A 19879-nucleotide genomic window follows, 5' to 3' on the forward strand; every position below is an offset into this window, starting at 1 on the left:
ACTGTATATCCTAACCGTACATACATAGCTGCTGTATTCAGATGATCACACGAATGATTATTTTAACTCATGTAGTTCCTTTTTATTTCATTTCATGGTACCCTGAATATTGTAAAAAGGGTCGTGGGTTTTGAAACTGGATCAAGTGAAATTTTTTCTCAAAGTCAATCGAACGAATCCATGCAAGTTACGAATGCGTGACACGAGGTGACACACATGGCTTCAACGTCATGTTGACGTACGAGTACACAGATCTGGAAATGGCTAACTCGGTCTCTACTACCTCCATGCTCGGACACGCAACGATATGAACACGCGGCAGTACCATACATTTTTGCATCTGAATTTTGTCTCAACCAATCGTACGATTTCAGCCACTTCTGATCGAAATCACTTTTCCTGACCTTCGGATTCTTACCAGAGCGAGACATGGGTGGCAACGGCAGTTCAACCAATTACCTAGTATAGATGCTTTGACCATGGAGGTGACTGAGTGCCGCTGGCAAAGATGCAACACCGAGCCTTTCGTTGAGTCATGGATGTAATTTTTAATTTTTACATCCATGGTTGAGTATACTCCATGTCCGTTATGTTATATAAAATGGCCGTTGCCTGTACGATCGGCAGCGTAACACATTTCATGCTTTTTGAATTTAAGTTTCATCCGTCTGTTAGCCGATGTTCATTTGCACTACGGCCGCCCCGTTTATTCTCCTCACAGACAAGCGCGACTTTGGGTGCTTTGCACCCGATAACCCTGCCTCATTGTGTGTAAAACACCTAAAGCATCGACATGAGAGGATAACAGTCTAACCATTTCACACATTTTGGCGATGGAATAAACCTTTTAATCATCTGGCACGTCGTGTTATCGCCACATTAGAACCGTTTCACACTTGAACTCGTTTCACACAAAATCGCCGCCGAGAAACAATAGGTCTTCAGCCACATTGAAAGAGAATCGGCGGACACGAAACAGGATCGGCTTGAAATAATAAAGGATCGGGCGAAAAAATAAAGGATCGGGCGAAAAAAATAAAGGATCGGGGCCGATCCTGTTAAACGGCCTGGGGAGAACACTGAAATGGCCGCCTCGCGGCCAAATTCGATCGTATCACAAAATAAATCGACGTGCATCTGTAGGTCATAGTGCTATGCCTTTGTGCCAAGTTTGAACGAAATTGGTTCAGCAGTGTCTGAGAAACTGTTGATGACGGACGGACGGACGGACGGACGGACGGACGGACGCACAGACGGGACCCAATCTATAAGTCCCCGCCGGACTTCGTCCGCGGGGACTAAAAACCAATCTTACCATATTCAAAATGTTTTGCACAAGAAAAATGGAAAAACAGCGTTGTGTTTGAAGCAAAAATTTCCTTTTTACATTGATGAAGTCTGTCTCATGATCTAATCTTAGGAAAGTTTGAGTACGCTGGACTATGCTCACAGAGCCCGTAACATCACAAACAGACCTGAAGTGAACCAGAAGATGACAAAAAGAGCTTTGATTAAGGTGAGTCTGAAGTTTTGAAAATATATATTAAGAAGATTGAAGTTGACATCAGTAGAATAGTTTGCATGTTGGATTATATGATTAAGCTGATGTTTTCTTTGGACAAGTCTGTTTTAATTGCTATTTTGTGTTTTTGCAGTCAAAGCTTGTCTACAGGAACCTACTGCAAATACTCATTTAATAGTGAAGAACAAAAGATTTTTTTTTCCATTGCAATTGAAAACAGGAAACTGTACAAAAATGAAGATAACTTAAAGTGGTAACACTGAACAAAACCACTCTGTGTAACTTTACTTTCAGCAATACACTGAAGAAATTGAAAGACTCCGCCTTGATTTGCATGCAGCAAGAGAAAAAGATGGCTTCTTTGTTTCCAAGGAGACATACCAGTAAGATTTAAAATTTTAACCATAAGAATAACCATAAAATCCTGTAGCAATGCATTTTTTTTTAAGTTTGTATCTGACAAGAGTCTATGACTGTCATGTCTACAACAAAACAGGAAGGTTTGAATGACGTAGGTATTCTGACATTCAGCAAGATAACCATGATAAATTCACTGTTAAGAAATGTACATGTGATTATCATTTGTTCATATTTTCTCTAATGTGTAGCACACTGTCAGTGTTTTCATATTTTGTCAAGCGAATACTGGTACAGCTTGCAGCTTTTTATGATTGACATGCTTACATATGAGAAACACACTCTCTCCTATTTCTGGCTATATTTGCTTTAATTTAATTTTACCATAACAGTATAATGGATGAAAGAAGGAGTTCAGGGGAGTTGTGTTGAAGAGAATATTGACTTCACTGTGTCTTTGATTTTGAAAGGAGAATTTTTTCAATACAGTAGTTAATCATTTAAATCTCAAAGAAACTTTAATTGTTGTCTTGCAGTGCCATGGAAGCCCAGATAACATGTCAGTCACAGACAGTTGAAGATCTCAACAGCAAAATTGTTGCCATGGGAGATGAGATCAAAAAGGTATAACATTATTAACCCTTTTCCTGCCGAGCGCCCTTGTCCGTTATTCTCCCAAGTCAGTAGAAAACCGCCCCATAATATGTGCCTGCAAAAGATTGGCTCTCCTGCATGTTATCCTGCCAGGCATTTTGGCAGAAATCGCCCATTTTCAGTGTAGTTTTAGCCGTACTTATACGTGTTAGACTTCGATAATTTCTACATGCCCGTAGACAGGGGAAGGAGCTCAAGGGTTGCTGCAGAAAAAAATTGAGGTCACCGGCTTTGTTTGCCCCTGGGAGTGCGTCATTTTATTGCCGTTTCATGTTTATTTTTTCGGAAATAAACTCCTTCAGTATTACGTACGTCCGCTAGGCACAAACATCACCTCACTCGTCTGTTAGTCAGAGACCCTGAGGGTCGTGCTAGGGGTGCAGCAGCACCGTCAAACCTGTCCTGTTTCCCCAGGGTAGGGTCAATTGAATACGTACCTCCAACGACTTGGCAGTGTAGCACAAAAACTACGTTTTTGCCGTTGTATTAACGACATGGCTGAGCCATTGAAGCACAGCTTTACGTAGTTTTGCCAGCTCAGTTGGGAGTTGGCTTACGAGTGTTACCGTTCATTACTGACTTAATCGAGTGGTCCTCAGTCAGGTACGGGTTTGTACCGACATGGCTTGGGCTGCAGCTAACCAGTGATAACCAGTCACTACCCCCAAGTCTTCAGTTCACTTTTGCGATGCACGGGTGCAACGCAATATGCTTCCATTGTTCTAGCCATCGACGTGTCCACATGCTGGCAGCCATATTGTACTGCTAGCTGGTTTGCATAACAAAAGCAGTCCCTGCTAAATGCAGACGGTATCCCCGTACATGTAGCATATTGACCTCATGTGCCCTTTGAATTCTCTGTACGCAAACAGCGTACGTAGTTACCAATGCATCGGCAAGAGGATACGTTTGCCTGCAAACCAGAGCCAGTACTTCGGACGGTGGAATAAATAAAAAATCCAAAGCTACGTCCATTGAATGGCACGGCCAAGGCAGTGAAGGACGTTGCCTGGCTTGAACTTGCAGAGCTGAAGCCCAGCTTAGTACGTCGGACACCAGTTTGTAATGGTATTTCCGAGTCGTTCATATCCGTTCCATGGGAGGAACAAGTCGAGCCGTCCCGTCAAAAATACATTCTCATTTTCAGTCACGCACAACTGAATAAGTGACTTTCGTCTCGCACCATCGGCATATCTGCCAAGTCGTTTGCAAGAGGTAGCCTTCTAGATTAGCATTGCCGAGTTGGTCAAGTTCGGCAGCAATCTGTATAGTGCCAGGCAGCCAAGTACGTCCAACTCCGCCAGAAAACGTCACCATGCTATCCTGCCAAGTCCGCTAAAAAGCGGTAAAAAAAAACCAGCCCCCCTCGGGTGTGGGGGACTGGCGGACAGGTTTCTGCACCTTTCCCTGTCCTTGGACTCCCTGTGAACCCATTTCGAGAGCAAACGCCGTTCCTCGCCCAAAACCTGTCCTCGAACGACCCCTAGCGTGAGCAAGGGTTTGCTACACGTAGTTCCGTCGACTAGGCAGGAAAGGGGGTACCAAAAAGGAGCCCGATTTCCACCGCCTTAGGAGGATAACGGCCGTGGCTGCTCAGCTTCTAGCTACACCGAATTTCAAGCGGATTTTCACCGACTTGGCAGGAAAAGGGTTAAAAGAGACAAAATGTTGTGTTTGGACATTAATTTTTTTCATTTTATATCATTCAACAAGTCAGCTGTATTGGTCAGACCCATGAAACACAGAGAGAGAGTCATCAAGGTTAATGTGTTTTTAGCCCTGCTTACAGAGAATGTAAAAGAAGATGAGATGATTTGATTGGTCTACAGAGATCTATGCTACTGAGGTAGTGGATGCTCTGACACACTTAAAAACACTTCATGGCATGATAGTAATGTTGTACTGACAGTGACACTATTTATCTAGCAGGCAGTGCAGCGCCCTGTAAGTCAAGATGAAGCGCCCCTGACTTCAGAGTTATCTGTGTGAAAGTTGTACACAATGCATGCATAAAGTATGGAGCTGATTCACGGATGTTGCAAGAAATTCCCAGAGATTTTGTAAATCTTGAAAGGCACCTTGCCAGCAGGATAAGAATTTCTAGAAAACTAGTGTCTACAGTGAGACCAAAAAGTGAAGTACACTGCGTGTACATCACTGCATTTCATGTTAGTTGTATTTTTCTCCATTCCTGAATGCTAAGTTTGATTTCATTCTTCGTCAGATAACAGACTTATTCCAGGATACAAAGAATGAACTTGAAGCGACATCTGAGAAACTAGCAACCACTGAAGTACATCTTGAAGATACCTCAGCAAGGCTATACCAAACCAGACAGGTAAATCTTGTTTTCTATATACATAACTGTAATGACAAGACAGGGACCATTTTACTGTGTTCATATCATAACATCATAAGACTAACATTCTCTATGGAAAGAATCGGTTGTAAGTTGATAAGAACATACAAAAACAGGTTTCAAAAAACATTACAATATATAAGAGCGCCCTCTAGTGGTACAGGGAAACAACAAGCTCATTTGATTTCAAAACATTTTGGTCAATAAATATATAATTTATATCCAGGCTTGTGTAAAATTGTATGGTTACTTACTTTCTATTGATCATTTATATTGATAATAGACAACAATCTTGATTTTCTTTACTATTTTTTCTGTGTGATTCACAAGAATCTCAAGGAAACTATAATTGAAAGAGACCAGAAGCAACATCTCATGGAGGCCCATGCAGATACTGAAAACTGTCTCTACAATCAGGCTACAAAGGTAAGTCATAGAGTCATGGAATGGGCTTTTTACAACCCTTTTGTATATCAAATATTTGTATTGATGATTTATATGAAACTATGAAATGTTAAATTGTAATTCAAACCTATACTTTTTTCTGGAAAAGGAAATTGTTTCATGAAAGTTTACCATTGTAAGTACAGGCTGATGTTTTTGTTGAAAACAGTAACAACAATCATTGATCGAATTTTACCCTTAATGACTTTTTAACAATAGTTCTTCTCCAAACACAGCCTCTAAGCCCTTGAATTAATAGTCTTGGCATCACAACAACTAATTTGAATCAATAAAAATATTTCATTAAAATTTGCAATAATTGGTCCAATTTTGTCAAACCATGAACCTTTTTCCTTTATTCTATAACTCTGAAATTAATTTGCTGTTTAGCAAGACATTTTAATGATTAAAAATACATGATTTTACTGTGAATAATTTGAATATTTTCTGTCCATCAGCTGTTATCCACCACAACGGCTGGTTTGCATGATCTCACTGGAGTACATGATAAGCTGGACAGAAAACAAGCAGTAGAAGAACACAATGTGTCAGAACAGACAAGATTCAAACAAGTGGTATCTGCTAACTTTAGAAAGATGCAACAAAATACAACTAGCAACTGTGATAAGCAAGTACAATGGCTTACAAATCACCAAGCTGGACTAGGTAAGAACTTCAAACTAATAGCCGTCAAAAGATTTTGTATTTGGTGTGCCAAGATTTGAAAAAGGACAGTAACCTGAGTTCTTGATAATAACAGATCTGTGACTGTCCCTACCTTATCATATTGTACAATTTAGAATATGGTAATGTAGGGACATGAATATGCCAGATATACATGGAGGCTGTATTTTTCTGTCAGGCCCATCACCAACTGTCCTGCCAAGTCAGTCAAAGGTTTTATCAAGCCAAAATATCATCTACTTGGCATATCTTATATACATGAATGTAACATACTTGCATTCAGCTTGAGTTACTGTTACTATGTGAGCATTGTGTGTGTCCACTGAACATGGCTATAGCTATTGTATACAGACATTACTGTATTTCACTAACTTAGCAAGATAATGCAAGCAATACAAGCATCTAGTTCCTCTGAAAAACTGGTACATGATTGAATTATATGGATTTTTCAAGTAAAACTAGCTATACATGAACTTGGAACTTTATTAGATGGTGACCATGCAGTCAACTTCATGTTTAATTCACTGAAGATATGTTTTTCTGCACTGAGAATGGTTGTGATTCATTTTCCAGTTTCGCTACAGCTTGATTTGTCTTGTCAAAAATCATTATTTATTTTGTATGTTAACGTAGGTTGCGGGTAATGCGAATTTTCGTACTGCGCATCGTATCTGCGCACGCGTACAAACGTTCTTTCCGCGAGCGTTCTTTCCGGAAGTGGTCTTTTTGTCGCGATATAGCATACGATTACTTTGAGGTGCGACTTTCAAATCTGGTTTGTCAAAACAGTTCACACCAAGATAGCAAACTTTGTGTAACAGGCCTGTTTTAAGTGTGACAAATGTTGGATTATTTGCAGTATTTAAGCAAACAAAACTTTATTTAATTCCTATTAAAAATGTTTCGAAAATATCAAACTAAACAGGGATCTGTCGCTAGAGGGCGCTTCAATGTAGCATTTTTTGTATTAAAAATGCCCATATCTTAAAAAATTGTGTGGTGACCCCGATTATTTTACGTTTGATTCGAAATATATATTGTTGGGCTTAATTTACGAGAGTTTAAAGAAAACGTAGATTTCATATCATGACATCTGTAATGAAAATATCAAAATTTGGCCAAACTTTGCTCTTTTTATAAAAGCACTTCATGGAAACGTTGCTATATTTTCTGATATTTTCAAAAGCAGATCACAAAACTAATATGTTACAATACAAGGACTTACGTTGTATAAAATCTGTCAAATTGTTTTTACTATATTTCAGTTTTATCATTCAATAAGGCTAGTTAATGGAATAATACGACATATTTACCAATTTCAGCTAAATGTTTCCGCGGGACAACATAAAGGGCGCCATATCTCTAAAATTTGCATGGGGACCCCGTCTTTTTTTCTTATTTTTTAACATTTCATCTCATCCCAGACATCTCTTGAAAGTTTCAGAAAAATCCTGATTAAAGTCACTGTTAGCCGCAAGCTACGGTACCTTAATTCCATCCTGTGTTTTTGCATTCCAGACCAATTTTTCAGTGAAGTGTTTAGATCAATGTCAACCCTGGGGACAAACATAGCCAGCATGAGCAGATCTGTTCAAGATCAATGTCAACATCTCACGGGCAACACATCTGAAGACAATGATGAAAACGTAAGTCTCATCCAAAAGTTGTCTTTTGCCAATTATCTATCAATACATACAGGTATGCACATACTGTTTGCCATAAAACTATCAAAGAAGAGTGTCATGAAGTGTACGTTTATGAACAGGTTGACAAAAGCAGGAAAACTGTTCCATTTGTGTTAAGGTGCATCAAGTTTGTATTTGTATACCAAAGCCTCTCTCTCTATCTTTCATCTCAATGGTCAAGTTCCTGACAGACGAAACGCAATAATTCGTCAGCTTTGTAATCTTGTCAAGATTTTCATCCAAATAAATTCTGCAGTCTGTCCTGGATTGGTGAAAGGGTTAAACATACTTTAACAATTTACAAGGATTAGTCAAGTATAAGTTCTTCAGATATTAGTTTGTGTAAATCACACACCAATGTATATCTGTATCTGAGAACAGGATCCTATTTGCTGACTGTATCTTCCCACAATATTGTTGCTGCTTTACAGAATTCACACTCACTGGAAGGTTTGCTCAATGGAGTTACCGAGTACATGGGATCCGTTGTCAAGACTCTCAGTGCTTTGACAAAGACAATGCAAGCAGAACAAGCTCAGTATCAAGACCAGGTACAGGATAACATTTTTTCTTTCAATTTTGTTTTTGCTGATTTCCTCAGAATTATTATCAATGTTTTAATCCATATTTTGTTCATGTACCAGTCCTGAGTAATGTTTAAACAAAAGTGAAACTAATCTGCCCCTTATTAATATTTCCAATTTTTTAATCCCATCTCTTTGTATTCCAACACTCCATCCACACAATTATAAATCTGCTAAAATCAAACGAAGCTTTTGTATTATGTTTTCCATTTTAGAAAGATAATGCATCATATTCTGTTAGATATGTTTATTTGTGAGTTGCTAACTGTTCGTACACTTTAGAAGATGTCACACTTCCCAAACAAGATTGTTTAAATATTATCACAAATTGTTGTGCTTTGCAAACACCTGACAACGGTCACTCCACTTTGTGGTGGGAATGTGATGTGACCTAATTACCCCATGAACTGGGTAAAAAACATCTCTGTGACTGTCGGCCAGATGTTCATTCAGTTTGTCTCCCTGTGCTGCTTTTCCCATTCCGTGTCTCCGTCTGTCTTTACTTGTGGTAGCTACTGATACGTGTTGATGTATTTCATAGTCTTCATCTCAATTTCACCTGTGTAGGTGTCAGCGAGAGTGCAAGAGACTCAGCATTTCCAACAGCAAACTCAAGGTCAACTTCAAGAACTCACAGAGGAGTTGAAATCTCAAGAAGAAAAATGTAAAGTTGTCGCTCATAACTATCATGAGAAATGTGAACAACAGATGAAAGAACAGAGACAATATCAAACAGTGAGTGTCATTATGTCAGTTATTCCATCATTAGCGTTGTAGTAACTCTGTTTTTATTCTGTTTGAAAGTTTGATCTCAATGGAGGGAGAATTTCAAGTTGTTCAATTACCACAATTCCTGTACATGTATTCAGACTTTTGCTAAAAGGAGTATTCATATGGGACATCAATACTGTAGTTGTAGCTTTTGAGACGGCACTCTCTTCACGTACTCTGAAATGATGATCAGTGGTTTGCCACTACAATAGTGTAGCAAGTGATTATAGTGCTAATGCAGTATAACGGTTAAAGTTAGCAATGGCTGAGTAGTGAATCATTTGCATCGGTATCTGATGTCAGTTTTCACTTTTCAAACACAGAAAAAGTCGTTGTTCATTGTCTACCAGGTTTATTTTACTGTGTATGCAAATAGATAGGACCAACCACCATTTGTTGCAAAGTTTTGACATAATTCTCAGTGTTCAGATATTTGTTTCTAATTTGTCAGCCGTGCTTTCAGCATTATGTTTGGCGTATATGATGTGGGATACCTGAAGTGAATGGTTTCACAAACTTTCATCCTCTTACTGTACATTTTTTTTTGCAGCAAACAATGACAATGGTTGATGCACTTGCAAACCAGTTGGCTGAATTAAGAAATGTCATCCAGGACAGCCAATCGAAATCAGAATCTCAACACAGTCAGGTTTGTACAATAGCTTTAATACCTGTCAGAATTTAAATTCCAGTGATGTTTAATTATACTGAAGTCTTAATCAGTTGAAACCATGATGCTAATAATGGCGTGTCTCAAGATGAGTCTTTGTATCCAAACAGAAATAACCAGTCACTTCACAAGACTGCCTGCAATTCATGTATTTTCCAAAGATCATCGATTCAACTCAGTTGTGACACTGGAATATTCAACTGTAATGATTCTATAATTGCAACAAGCATTACATTTATAATATGATGTCCAATCTTGGAGTCTGACTAATTATCAATTTACCAAAGATGTCATTAAAATGTCAAATGACAAGTGACTTTACAAGGAATTTTTTCATCAATTCACCATTGTACAAATATTGTAAGCATAAGTACCAACATGAACCACACCTGATAGGTTTGTCTCTAATTATACTTCGTAAATACGATACAATATTAAAATATTTGATTGAGATGTTTTGCAATTATTATGCAGTCCTTATTTAATGTTTTTATAAATCATGTCAACCCAAATAATGCCCTTAAAACGTTGTAATATTCAATTCTGCTTCTGTGCAGCTGTAGAAACAACCTTTGTAAAATGTTTTCATTTTCTCATTCACAGCATACCAGTGCAATGAATAAAGTGATGCAGTGTGTGAGCACAATGACAGATAATACAGTGCAGTAAGTTTCTCAGTACTTGGCTTCAGTCTAACTGTATTTACTGTAATGTTATCATTTTTACATACTATTTTCATGTTTTCTGTTTACAAGAAATATTCATTAAAGAATCCTCACATTTCCAATGTCTTCACAGTATCATGGTATTTGTACCACACATTTTTGTGGTTTATTTAGAGCATGTCGTTTCTAAATTTGCTGTCAGTGTAAACCTGCCCACAAATGCAAACTGAACTCTATTGATCCACAAACAGACAAATTGACTCTGAAGAAAACACGTCTAAATTTCAGCCCAAAATTGTGTAAAGCTTTGAGCATCTGTTTTCCTTACAATACTGCCCTCGCAGGGTTCATTTTTGGCAAGGTTGGCTTCAGGTTTCATAAAAGAAGGTAGTCTGTTTGATGGCATTTACTGCTCTGCTCAGAGTGGAGCAATAAGTCTGGTAATGTCGCGTCTGTACAACATCTGTGCAATCCAAATCACTTTTCCCTGGAATAGTATGAACTATTTGGAAAATACACCAACAGTATTAAATAGTCTGCATGTTATAGACATTTAACAAGTTGCAAACTCTTTCGTAAGTCTTTGTTGTTTTCTTCCACTTTACCAGACAAAAAGATACAATTCACACCACCATTGGTCAATTCTCAGCCAATCATATGCAAGCATTGAATTCCACATCCAATCAACTTGGTGATGACTTCAGCAAGGTTTGTAATTGCTCTTTTTTTCCTAAGTTTGAAAACTTGTTCATACTTACTTTCTGAAATGGAATCCTGCCTGCAATGTCATTGTTTAATTATTCTCCATGGGGTGAAGGATAGACTAGTAATGATGATGTTGAACAACCTCTGTGCTGCCTCTGTTCATACTTTTTGTTGATATCACTGAACTTGGCACAAAGCCTAGCCACAGCATCATGAACATTACCATTTAGCCAGATAACGTTATTGCAATTATCGTCATTAAGACCAATGATGTTTTTTATTCTTTCTTTCAGAATATTGGCATGGTAGATTCTGCATCATCTGGATGCCTAGACATGACAGCAGAAGTTAAGACTCATGTAGAGATACAGACACAGACACTCACAGTAAGTCAAGTAGGATGAGCTTTGTTGAAGCAGTTTAATAAATCAAATTTATTGGTGTCACAGTGGTGAAATAAATAAAATTAATTTGTATGATATCAGTAAGACACATGGTTGAGAGGGTAGGGTGTCCAGTCTCACAGTCAAAAGGACTGTGAGTTTGAAATTCAGGTGTTGACAGAGCAATAGACTCACTAAAAGAGGATGGTGAGTTTTAGATCCAGCATGGTGTTTACCCTTGCACAAGGCACTGTACTCCTCATTGGTCAATGGGATAGTAGGCTATGAGTACCTCATCCTGTACATGGGCTTCTGGCCAATTTGACGATGAAGTAAATGAAAAATAACAATCCACTAAATTTATCATACCTGATACCAAATATTTGACTGATGTCAGATGACTAGAATGCAAAAGGAATTAAAGAAAAAAGAAATAGCTCAAGGTCATTCCACTGGTGACTGCTTTTACTTTAGAAAAAAGTCTATATTATTTTTTCATTTTGCTTTTGGCCAATGTAACAACACAAGCAAACCCACATCAGTTCAAAGCAGGGCAACACAGGATTGCAAACTTAATCCTGAATATGGAGTATTGTTCAAGACATCTATTGTTGATAGCTTGTCTTGATAAAAGAGTTACACATTAGTAATGGAATGTGTCAAAGTACTATGTTAGCTGTGCACTAAAACCATTCTTTTCATGGTTTTTACAGAATATTTCAACTGCAATAGAGACTCAAACTGCTGAGCAAGTGAAATCAATCGATACAGTGAAAGAAAGAATCAAAGCCAAGAATGACACTGTGACAGACTTGGTAATGAACCAAGCATCTGGGGTCAAACTGTGGTCAGAGTTCATGAAGGGTCAGTTGGAAAACAGGAGTAATGATGTCAGCAAGTTTTTGGAAGAAGATCTAAAGAAAGACATACCCACAGGTTGGTAAAAACAAATGTGAGAAAAATGTTGAGCCTTTTACATCACAGGTACATGTATGCTGTGATTGTGGGGTAAATTATCCCTTTGCCAGTATCTTGTTTGAAAATAGAAAATGGTGCAGTAGAATTTTTGCCAACAACTAGTAGATATAGATATTTTCCAAAATGGATCACAGTTCTACAGGAGAATTGTTCAGCATTCTTGTCCATTCAAATTGGTCAGAACCCATACTGTTAGGGATTTTACATGAAATTGATAGACAGCTACAATAATGATAAATTATATATCAAAAGAAAGCTCTCTTCAAGACCAATTGATTGCATTTTGTTTGATGAAAATCGGTTCAGTACATGCAGAGATATGTCCTGTTGTATTTGAAAAAAAACTTCTTCCTATTTAGAAATTATGCCATGGTAGACACCTGTAGTTATTATAACAACCAGGTGACCCCATTTTGAACATTGTTTGAGGAAACTAGAATTGCAATTTCTTGTGCTTTTTGAAATAACTCAAGCATTTCTTAATATTATATAGGGCTCAGCCCTTGGTGTCGCGCCAGGGGTTAAGATTGGCAATGTTATTTGTATTGATTCATGATAAACTGTAATTGTTACTTCATAAACGTTTATATGACAACTATGCCCAGTTTCCCTCTGATGAAAGCAGTTCACGTACTTACACGACGTCAAACCCTGCAGCAGGGCAGGTATAGATTTTCTGTAGCGTGTAAAAATTTTGGACAAAAATTGGCAATTTTTACAATGATAACAGCCTATTGCGTTAAACAAGGGACGTATTATGCAATAATTATCATTGCAATGGTAACCGCACTGCCCACCTTCCACTTGCAAGCTGAAAACTATACCGTTCCGTCTAAAAACTTGCAATTTTTGAATCGAATTATTGACACAGGGGGCGCTCTTCTATAATTCAATCCCAGCATTCTTTGCGTATGCCCCCGTTCATATGCACGACAGTTTTCTCCGTTTATCTATATCAACGATACTTTGTATCAGCGACAAGGTGTATAATAAGATTTACTGGCTAATAAAAGAGGTATATTTTATAAAAGGCATGTTATATCATAGTAATTTGTTTCGTATTTGTTAATTTACGAGTACTCAAAAAAAAAAACATGGCGGCGCCCATGAAAGAAGGGTACACTTCCGGTTACTTGCATAGTATATTATGAATAAGTGCATGCGTAGTCAGTAAGCCGCTGGCGCGACTATTAAAAATTGATGAAATTTTTTGTGGATATTGCTGATGAAATGTTCAATGGTTTTTAATTTTTATAAATGGAAAAGGTTATTTAGAATGCTGTTTACAAGGTAAACATATAAACAGTACCTGTAAACAATCAAATGATACCTGTGACATTGAGCGCTGTATGCATTATGTATTGTGAACATCAACAGAAATATGATAATCATATTCCATCATATTTACTTTGCATATATGAAAAAAGTTATTTAGATTTATGTTTACAAGGTAAACAAATAAACAACAATACCTGTAAACAATCAAATGATACCTGTGACATTTTAGAACTTGATTTAAATTTAACAAAATATTTTTTTAGATTTTTTTAAATTTGAACTTCGAAATTTTTTTTAATTTTCTTTGTGTGATTACAACTTTTATTAAATGATTATGAAATGTCTGATTAATGTAGGTTTTAAGTTTAACAATTACAAAGAACTTTTCCAAAAAGTCAAAAAAACTTCGTTCTCAACCCTTTGTCAATGCTGTAAAACAGCAACACTCATTTATAGAATGAACAACTGCATTAAACTGGATGCAAAGTTAAGCTGCCCAGGAAATAACATAGACCCTCGAACATGTCGAAGTCAGCGGTCCAAAATACAAACCAGTATAAAAACCAACTTTTCCAAAGTCCGGGACACCATCAATGAGGAAAGAACAAATTGATAATCTGTGGCCTTGTTCTTCAGAGAGAACCAAAATAGTCCCCTTCTCTGGAACTAAAGATCGAAACTAAAATTTCAGTATAGTATCGGCAAAGTGTGGTGCACGTGCGTATGCCTACACTGCAGTGCAGTGCTGGCTTGACAACTTCTCAGTGTCTATCGAAAAATATCACCCGGAAATCAAACTACTTCAAACAAGATAACGTTTGAAAGGGTAATGAATAGAAATATATATCTCTAGATCCTTGCGTTTGATAAGAAATCAGACAAATCTAGCTGCAAAATCGTGAACGTCGGAACTCAGCTTAGACCTCCTGACACAGAACATGCGGCGAAGCGCCGACTACTTGTATGTGATTCCTGGGAGTGCCTGGATGTAAAGTTGGGGTGAAACCATACTCGCTAAAAAGGGCCTTAAGCATCATTTTTCGCATCGTCAGACTCGTAATTATTGCAGAATTACAATTAATATTTATCATAAAATTAATTTTTGGGCCGAACGTTTAAGGAAATCAAGATTTTCTTTCAAAAAAACACAAACAAAACACAAAGTTTGATCACAGATTGCGTTTTTCTCAGCCGACTTTTACGTTCACCCCCTCAAAATGAAGCCCATGATCTCTACTTCCGTACACACCCTAAAAAATAGTGATGCGATCAGAATAAGTCATGCGGAGAGCCTATCAAAGAGGTATATGTTCGATCTCCTTCGCGGGACATTTGAGGTCACGGCACAACGCTCATTATGGACGCCAAAATCGCCGGTACGCGTGAGTTTGTAGTTGTGCTGCTTTGCCATTTATCGTAGTACAAAAGTGAAAATTTCCCAAAATGAAGTTACAATAATAATCTTCATCACCACAGTTTCATTTTCTCTGATTATTTGGTCTATTTAATAATTAACACGAAAGTTTGGACTAGACCTGCATCGAACGCGTACGTTCAACACCAATGTCACATGACCTAAAATCCCTAATACTGTGAGATACAGACTGCTTAGGCCATAAAAAATGAATTGCGCTGTTCCGATAACATGGTTTTCAAAAATAGGGTAGGTAGGTCGCCAGGAATTTTTTTTTCCAAAATATTTTTTTTAAATATGCATTTTTCAGGGATTCAGGGTGGTCAAACACTGGCCACAACATTTCCAGAAAATGTATCATACTTATAAAAGAAAAAACATAAAAGACATCTTCATTCAAGCAAAAATCACATGCCGAGTAACGAATGCGTGATTTTACGGGTTTTTTCTTTCTTTTTTTTACTTCCGTGGTTACGTAGTTCTAAAAAGTTCAGAGTGGGCAGGTAAAAAATAGGGTAGGTCAGGTTATCAGAACAGCACCATTTTTTTTATTTGACCCTATGAGGTAAAAGCTTTGCAAATATGAATGAAATGTGTTTTCTGAACTGTTATTTCAGAAAAAATATTTGCACCACCAGGGAACAATGTAATTTGCAAATTACAGATGGTTTTCATTCATGAAACAAGTCCATGCTAATGTGCTGTACATCTTGACAAATTTGTCCAACAGGCAATACACCTGTGCGACGTCCGTTCCACTATCCAAAAGATTTCAAGAAAACAGAACCACATGACATGCTGATCTGTAACTTTATGGAAACTTATCAGATTCCGTTTGAAGATGAAGATGAAGAAAATACCATGGTAATATTTCTTTTGTTTTTGTGTTGAAAATAAATTTGCAGAATTCATTATCAGCATACATAGACTCAGTGTTATTGTTATTGTTGTACTCATCCAAGCTATTGAAATGAGAGATATTGATTTATCTATTTATTTATTTATTTATTTATTATTTATTTATTTATTTATTTATTATTTATGTGACTAATCAAAAGGCTCAAAGGCCCAATAACAGACTTTGAGAAAATAAGCAGAATACAAACAAACACAGTCAAATAACAATAGCTAAAACAATAAAAATAAACAGAAAGAATTTAAAAATACAATGTGTACAGATAGACAAAAACAACTCTAATTAGTCATCCCCACACTTTGGAAAAAAAGGGATAGGCCAATCTACAAAACAACTTTCAAACAAGTCATAATTTGCATATTCTTTTGTTGTGAAAAATACATGTATATTTTTTTGTATATATTAACATTTGGATACCTGGCTAAAAAAAACTCAGGATGGCACAACCCCTGAACATTTTTTGTTGTGAATCCTGCACTAATATCTAATACAACATTTATCTGCCTGTTTTTTTATGCAGTCACAAGAGCCAGCAACACAACCAGAATCAGTTGCAGATACAGTTTCTAATGCCAGCTTAGATGTAGATGAAGCAATGGAAGTTGAACTCTCTTCAGACAATGAAAAGGAAAATTCAGATACAGAGTCAGTTTGCAGTGAAAGAAGTAATGGCGGCATCCATGGCAAACTAATCGCACAGTCTTCAAAAATACCAACACCAAGTAGATCTCGGCTCCCTTTAAGAGTTCCAAACTCATCTTCTTGAAGTCTAGTAATTCCATAGATAGTTCTAAATAGCAATGTTAGAGGATGTTGAACTTGTTTTGATGCTTAGTTTATAATTGTGAGCTCCACTGGAGTGAAATTTTTGCAATTTATATATATTTTACATGACAACCTATCTTAAAGGGACAAAGTCACTCATTTTTCATGAATTTTGTTAGTCCCCACGGACACCGTCCGGGGGACTTATAGGTTTGGTCATGTCCGTCCGTGCGTGCGTCCGTCTGTGCGTCCGTCCGTTCACGCAGATATCTTATATACGCCTGGAGCGATTTCATTCAAACTTGGTACATAGATTACTTCATATGTCATACATATGCACGTCGATTTGTTTTTTGATACGATCCAATATGGCCGCCAGGCGGCCATTTTATTACGATTTTTTCATGTACAGAGCCATAACTCAGGCATATCTAAACCGATTTTATTCAAAGTTGGTACAAGGACATTGACCTATGTCATACATATGCACGTCGATTTGTTTTGTGATACGATCCAATATGGCTGCCAGGCGGCCATTTTATTACGATTTTTTCATGTACAGAGCCATAACTCAGGCATATCTCAACTGATTTTATTGAAAGTTGGTACAAGGACATTGACCTATGTAATACATATGCACGTTGATCTGTTTTGTGATACGATCCAATATGGCCGCCAGGCGGCCATTTTGTTATGATTTTTTCATGTACAGAGCCATAACTCAGACATGTTTCAACCGATTTTATTTAAAGTTGGTAGGAGGACATTGACCAATGTCATAGACATGCACATCAATTTGGTTTGTGATACGATCCAATATGGCTGCCAGGCGGCCATTTTGTTACGATTTTTTAATGTACAGATAACTCAGGCATATCTCAACCGATTTCATTCAAAGTTGGTACAAGAACATCGACCTATGTAATATATATGCACATTGATTTGTTTTGTGAAACGATCCAATATGGTTGCTGTGTGGCCATTTTGTTACGTTTTTTTCATGTACAGAACCATAACTCAGACATGTATCAAGCAAATTTATTCAAAGTTGGTACAAGGAGATTGTGACTTATGTCATACATATGCACGTCAATTTTTTTTTGTGATACGATCCAATATGACTGCCGTGTGGCCATTTTGTTATGATTTTTTCATGTACAGAGCCATAACTCAGGCATATCTCAACCGATTTTATTCAAAGTTGGTACAAGGACATTAACCTATGTCATACATATGTAAGTCAATTTGTTTCATGATATGATCCAATATGGCTGCATGGCAGCCATTTTGTTACAATTTTTTCATGTCCTTAGCCAAAACTAGGGCACGTCTCAACCGATTTTATTCACCGATTTTATTCAAACTTAGTAAAAGGACATCACAGACCAAATTCATGAAGAGGACTCTATCCTCTCTGAGGACTTGTAATCAAAGTACCCATTAACAATGGGGACTGTGTCATCTACGATGATTTGTTTGATACGAGATACTACTTATATTGTTTGACATCTTGAAAGATACTGATTGAATGGATGACCATGCATAAATTCGATCCCGATTTTAGACAAATTAAATCAAACCATGGCAATGGCAAAAATGAATTAATGGTCATGAGTAATTCATTTTCGCGATGGTTTCATGTATCGTTTCTAAAACCGAGGTCGAATATATGCATGGTCACCCATTCATTATCTTTCAACATGTCAAACAATATCAGTAGTATCTCGTATCAAACAAAATTCATGAAAAAATGGGCGACTTTGTCCCCTTAATAGACTACAATTTTATAAGTTGCTGTCTGTACAGTGATGTGTTTGTGTGTAGTGCATTTGCTTTGTGTCTGTCAAGAGTTAATATGGTTGATTTCTTGAGTCACACAAGTTACTTTTTGTGATTGCAGTAAGACGAAGGCAATGTCATTATCCATGATTTGTCGCCATAGCAAGTGCTATAGATATACTCAGTGAAGCGAACTTGTTGAAAATAAAAGTCGATACCCAGGCAGGCATTTTTTGACAATTGCCAGTCTTGGCAAATAGTACATACGTGTATTTTGATAGTTATGTCTCAAATACTACTTCACCTGTTTTCTTAGCAAGCCAAATATTCATTGACAATGATTTCTACCAGTCCATCAGAAATTATTACTACTAGTCCATCAAAAACCTGAGTTAGAGGGAACACATACATAACTTATGTACCCATTTTCATACAATGGCAGCATTAGTTTCATGGCAAAAATAGATATTTATCCATCGGTATTCAGCTATGATCTTGCTGTTTGAGGGCTACATGTACATTTTATCATTCTTTGTTGGTCTTTTCTATTCCTCCATGTAAAGTTTCCTTTCTTTTTTGTATTGTCCTTGTAAAAATTGTGGCAGTTCTGTTTAAAGTGAAAGTAATTTATTTTCTGTGAAGTTGTTTTACATTATAATTGTGATGTTATGCTGTGTGTTAAGCACCTGTCTGTAGTATTAACCCTTTAAGCGCCAAAGACAATTTTTGAATACCCCAGTCAATTTTTTTTCTGATTTTTGCCAAAATTTTGACAAAGAACTGTAGCCAATGAAACGTGATACCAAAACTTACAAAAAATGAATTAAAATTGGTAAAATGTTGCACTAAATTTTTGGTTGGAAAAATTACAGCACTCAGAGGTTCAAGGCTGCATGATAACATCATAATCACTCTCTCTTGAAATTGCTCTGACTGTCTGTGAAGGACAAGATGCTAAGTTTGTAGTTAGTAGAAAGAAACAAGTTGACAACAAGAGAGAACAAGTTATTCCATAGTGCTATCACTCATTATCCAGCTAAACACAGTGCCACAAGTTTTCAAATCTTTCATACTAAACTATCTTCTTTCTGTCATAAGTGTATCATTTTATGAAGAGTGTATTCAAAGCAAATAAAATTGCCAATATGATTACTATAATCTTTATGAGATATGCCTGTGTGTGCTTTATTTTTAAACTTCATGTATCTTTATCTGACACATTTCGGCAAAACCTCCACAAAATGGATCAATTTTTCATTTGTTTAC

General features: G+C 37.0%; 1 protein-coding gene across 1 annotated transcript in view; it reads left to right on the forward strand.

The window, feature by feature from the left end:
• LOC139143267 (kinesin-like protein KIF11-B) overlaps positions 1–19771 on the forward strand; it is a 33316-nt gene extending 13545 nt beyond the window's left edge. Inside the window, exons 10-25 of the mRNA XM_070713461.1 lie at positions 1421–1516; positions 1817–1905; positions 2416–2503; positions 4758–4871; positions 5223–5318; positions 5795–6002; positions 7539–7666; positions 8137–8256; positions 8857–9024; positions 9611–9709; positions 10334–10395; positions 11004–11103; positions 11394–11486; positions 12197–12419; positions 15884–16017; positions 16590–19771. Of these exons, the coding sequence (XP_070569562.1) occupies positions 1421–1516; positions 1817–1905; positions 2416–2503; positions 4758–4871; positions 5223–5318; positions 5795–6002; positions 7539–7666; positions 8137–8256; positions 8857–9024; positions 9611–9709; positions 10334–10395; positions 11004–11103; positions 11394–11486; positions 12197–12419; positions 15884–16017; positions 16590–16835 (2064 nt within the window). The 3' untranslated portion in view covers positions 16836–19771. The remainder of the gene's footprint in view (positions 1–1420; positions 1517–1816; positions 1906–2415; positions 2504–4757; positions 4872–5222; positions 5319–5794; positions 6003–7538; positions 7667–8136; positions 8257–8856; positions 9025–9610; positions 9710–10333; positions 10396–11003; positions 11104–11393; positions 11487–12196; positions 12420–15883; positions 16018–16589) is intronic.
• The last annotated feature ends 108 nt before the right edge of the window (positions 19772–19879 follow it).

The sequence above is a fragment of the Ptychodera flava genome, chromosome 11, assembly GCF_041260155.1.
Source record: "Ptychodera flava strain L36383 chromosome 11, AS_Pfla_20210202, whole genome shotgun sequence".
Taxonomy (NCBI): Eukaryota; Metazoa; Hemichordata; class Enteropneusta; family Ptychoderidae; genus Ptychodera; species Ptychodera flava.